General features: G+C 47.5%; 1 protein-coding gene across 1 annotated transcript; it reads left to right on the top strand.

Annotated features, from left to right (window-relative positions):
* Positions 1 to 429: 429 nt before the first annotated feature.
* Positions 430 to 2,544, top strand: CLDN34 (claudin 34). Its single transcript, XM_045089281.1, has one exon. The coding sequence runs from the start codon at positions 1,415 to 1,417 to the stop codon at positions 2,078 to 2,080; it is 666 nt and encodes a 221-aa protein (XP_044945216.1). The 5' UTR covers positions 430 to 1,414; the 3' UTR covers positions 2,081 to 2,544.
* The last annotated feature ends 1,602 nt before the right edge of the window (positions 2,545 to 4,146 follow it).

The raw sequence follows: 4,146 nt of genomic DNA on the forward strand, positions 1-4,146 counted from the left end.
AGAAATGCCTTAAAAGGCTTGAACAGCCAGACATCATTTAAAAAAAAATCACAATCCAAGGTCATAAACAGGGTCCAGTGAAAGTATGCCGACTGCATGATCCCTGTTTTGGAAAACAGGCAGAATTGAACTGAGATGCTCTACGGGTGCGTGCTGCGAGGTTAAAGAGCACTAAAGACAAACAAGGAAGTGGTAATGTTACGTATTTTAAACCAAGAGGTGCCTTTGTGGTTATCAATAATTTATTGAGCTGTACACTTAAGATTTGTGTGCTATAAATACATATATTTTATAATATATATTTTATGATATACTACATATTATAACTATAAAATATATATTCATATATTATACTTTATTTATATTATATGTATTATAATTATAAATATATTGAAATATTATAATATAATATAATATATATATATATGTATTTTAAAACTCATAATCCCTCTAACCCGGTTAAAAATGTCTCTTACTAACTTAGCATACAGACTTCCAGTTCTCAGAGCCACGACGAGATGTCCCATTTTGTAGCTTACCGCCTGTCCTTGGTACGTTGTGGCCTTCTTCCTTTCGGTTACATTACGTCTCCGTGGCAATTAGAACGGATGTCATCCAAAAGACGAAACCAACACCTGCGGGAGCAGAGATGGGGAAACGGAACGTTCGCGCGATGCCGGTGGGAACGCAAAGTGGTGGGGCCGGCGGGGTAGCGGGTAGCGGGGTAGCTGGTAGCGCTTTCTGAAGAGTTGAGCGTAGCCTTGCCATCTGTTCCATGCCCCTGGCCCGGCCTGAGGCATCCACCCGGGAAACACGAGAACACACACGCACAGAAACACCGCTTAGAAATGCGTACAGCAGCGCTACTCCTAACGGCCCAAACATGCAACCAGTCCCGGTGTCCAAACACCGAGCCGATGGCCCGTCCCCGCAGCCAACTGGGGCCCCCAGTGAGAGGCAGCAGAGCATCCCTGCGGGGCTGGAGCTGGAAAACAGCCAGACACGGGGCACGGCCCCTTGCGCGATGCCAGCCGCGCGCTGAGCCACGGCGCAGACTAGCCCGGTTGCACCGACTCGGCACCAAGGGACAATTCAGCCGAGCTCAGTCGCTGGGCCTGAACGTGTCCCATTTTTCAGTCGGCGCAGTGCCGTGATGACCACTTTCTGCTCGTGGCAGGTCTCATTTGGGGACGAATGCCCAGAAGCGGAAGTGCCTGTTTGAAAGTCGGTGCCGTGTCGGACTTCGGATGACAAGGGCCACCGGCCCTTCCCGAAGCCGGCCCGCCCTGTGTCCCGCCGGCAGAGCGTGAACGTCTCGGGTCCCCACTCTCGGTCTCGTGCCGGGCCCGCAGGGGCGCGTCCCAGCCCGAGGCGGCCGCTCACCCTCTCTCACCCCGTATCTGTCCGCAGCTCCATGCGGTGCGCAGTGGCCATGCTGCTGCTCATCACGAGCGCCAACGGCCAGGTGGCCGGCTTTGCGATGGCCACGGTGGGCTGGATCCTGACCACCACGTCCATGGGCCTCGTGGAATGGAGAGTGTGGTACATAGAGAACAACGGCCTCCTGCCCCCGGGCCTGGTGTGCGTGGGCATGTGGAAAGTCTGCGTGTACCACCACGTCAGCGACCACAACAAAGTCACCCTGTGTCAACGGTACAGCTACCGCGACACGTATCTCCCGCTTGATATTCGTGTCTCCCAAAACCTCCTGCTGATCGCCAGCATCCTAGGCCTCCTGGGGCGAGCCTCCATCATCTTCGCTCTCAGGAACGCGTACCTGGGAATCCTGCGGGAGAACGCCACCTTCAACCCATTCATCGCTTCGGGAATCCTGAACCTGGCCTCCGGCGTGTGCATCGCCATCGCCGTGGTCTGGAATTACAACTCGGTGATGAGCGAGCAGGGCATTTCCTTCCCCCCGTCGCTGTCGATTCCCTTCAAGCCAAACACTCAGGAGATCGGTAGTGCCTTCCTGGTGGCGTGTCTGGCTGCCTTCATGATGTTGCTGAGCGGGGTGATTTTCCTGTCCCACAAGTTCTCCACGGCTACCCAAGTGCATCCTCAGACTTCCAACATGTGAAATTCCTGATATCATCGGCTTTGCGAATCCAGGATGGCCAAGGGTTTATGAGAAATATTAGCAGTGTCCTATCCAATATTTACAAAGATTCCAGACCATGGCAGAGGTAGCTTGGGGCAGAAGATGGCCAACTCTTTCTTTTACCTTCTGTATCTTTTGTTTCGTTGATTCATCAGCTCTTTGATTGAATCGAGAAATTTCATTTAAAAAAAAATCTTCCTCGCCTGCCTATTGGTCTTATTAGATCTGTATTTTAATTATTGTTGAATAAATAAGCACTACATAAACCTGGTGTGTCGAAATGAGATTTTCTGTGTTTCTCACGTTTCCCTCTTAAGCTTCTGCTAAAAACAACCCACTTTATTTCCTGTGGTATGGTGAGCAACATCGCTCTATCATATAAAATTCCCCAAAATATGCAGAAGTAGAATAAAAGAATAAATCACCACTCACCCCTTATCAGACTCAACAATCAATCAAGATTCTGTTATACTAGCTTTATAGCTCTTTGCTTTTTTTTTTTAAAGATTTTATTTATTTATTTGTCAGAGAGAGTGAGCACAGGCAGACAGAGTGGCAGGCAGAAGCAGAGGCAGAAGCAGGCTCCCTGCTGAGCAGAGGGCCCGATGTGGGACTTGATCCCTGGATGATGGGATCATGACCTGAGCCGAAGGCAGAGGCTTAACCCACTGAGCCACCCAGGGGCCCTAGAGCTCCTTGCTTTTAACCTTTTTTTTTTTTCAAAGTATATTAAAGGAAACCCCAGGCATTTCCTTGCATAACCATATTATACCTTAAAAAATTTAAGTTTTTCCTTGTCATCAAATACTTAACAGAATTTTTAAATGCCTCAAAAATAATTCTACAGTTTTACTTTTCCTGCAGAAGATGCTCACTGTGTCTCTTAAATCTTAAGCTAAACTACTCCCCTTATTGCACCCCCTCTGCCTTTTTTTTCTTTTTGAAGATTTAATTTTTTTTAAGATTTTATTTATCTATTTGACAGAGAGAGATCACAAGTAGGCAGAGAGGCAGGCAGAGAGAGAGAGAGGAGGAAGCAGGCTCCCTGCTGAGCAGAGAGCCCGATGCGGGACTCGATCCCAGGATCCTGAGATCATGACCTGAGCTGAAGGCAGAGGCTTAACCCACTGAGTTACCCAGGCGCCCCTTGAAGATTTTAATTCTTAAGTAATCTCTACACCCAACATGGGGCTCAAACTCACAACCCCAACATCAAGAGTCCCATGTTCCACTGACTGAACCAGCCAGGCGCCCTTGCCTTTTTTTTCTTTTCAATCATTTTGATTTGCCCAAGAAAGTGGGTCAGTTGTCCTAGCATCAAACTTGTTACAATTCAAGGCTTCATTAGAGCCCAGGTCAACTCTCTGTGCGGGAGTATTTCTTTCTTTTCTTTTTTTTTTTTTTTTAAGATTTTATTTGACAGAGATCACAAGTAGGCAGAGAGGCAGGCAGAGAGAGGGGGGAGCAGGCTCCCCGCTGAGCAGAGAGCCCGACGTGGGACCTGATCCTAGGACCCTGGGATCACGACACGAGCCGAAGGCAGAGGCTTTAACCCACTGAGCCACCCAAGCGCCCCTGTGCGGGAGTATGTCTAAAGCAATGCCCTGTAATAGTACGGAGTACCTCATAGCAGGTGGCGTATCATTACCTTTTTAGCAATGCTAAGATTGATGTGTGGATCCAGAGAGGAAAACCCAACCCCTCTTATAAATGTCATCAGACTTCCACTTCTTATGGTCCTTGTGGGAATCACTTATTGCACTAAGGATTACAAGTGGTGATTTTCTAATGTGAACGTTCTTGTCAGATTTAGTAGCTGGGATGCTTTCGTAAAGAAGAAAAGATTCCCTCCTCAGGTATGGCCACTTGGGTTCTCTAAAATTCAGCTCATACACAAAAGGCAAGGCAAATGCTTCATTTTCCCCCTTTAATTGTTAAATTTCTAGAGGAAAGAGGAATAATGCATTAATCTTGGTGTTCACCAATGTATTTTTAAAATTGTTTTCCCTATCCGTTTTCATTTTTGTCTTTTTTCTTGAGTATCA

This window comes from Mustela putorius, unplaced genomic scaffold (assembly GCF_011764305.1).
Source record: "Mustela putorius furo isolate JIRA1106 unplaced genomic scaffold, ASM1176430v1.1 tig00003836_pilon_pilon_pilon, whole genome shotgun sequence".
In the NCBI taxonomy this organism is placed as follows: Eukaryota; Metazoa; Chordata; class Mammalia; order Carnivora; family Mustelidae; genus Mustela; species Mustela putorius.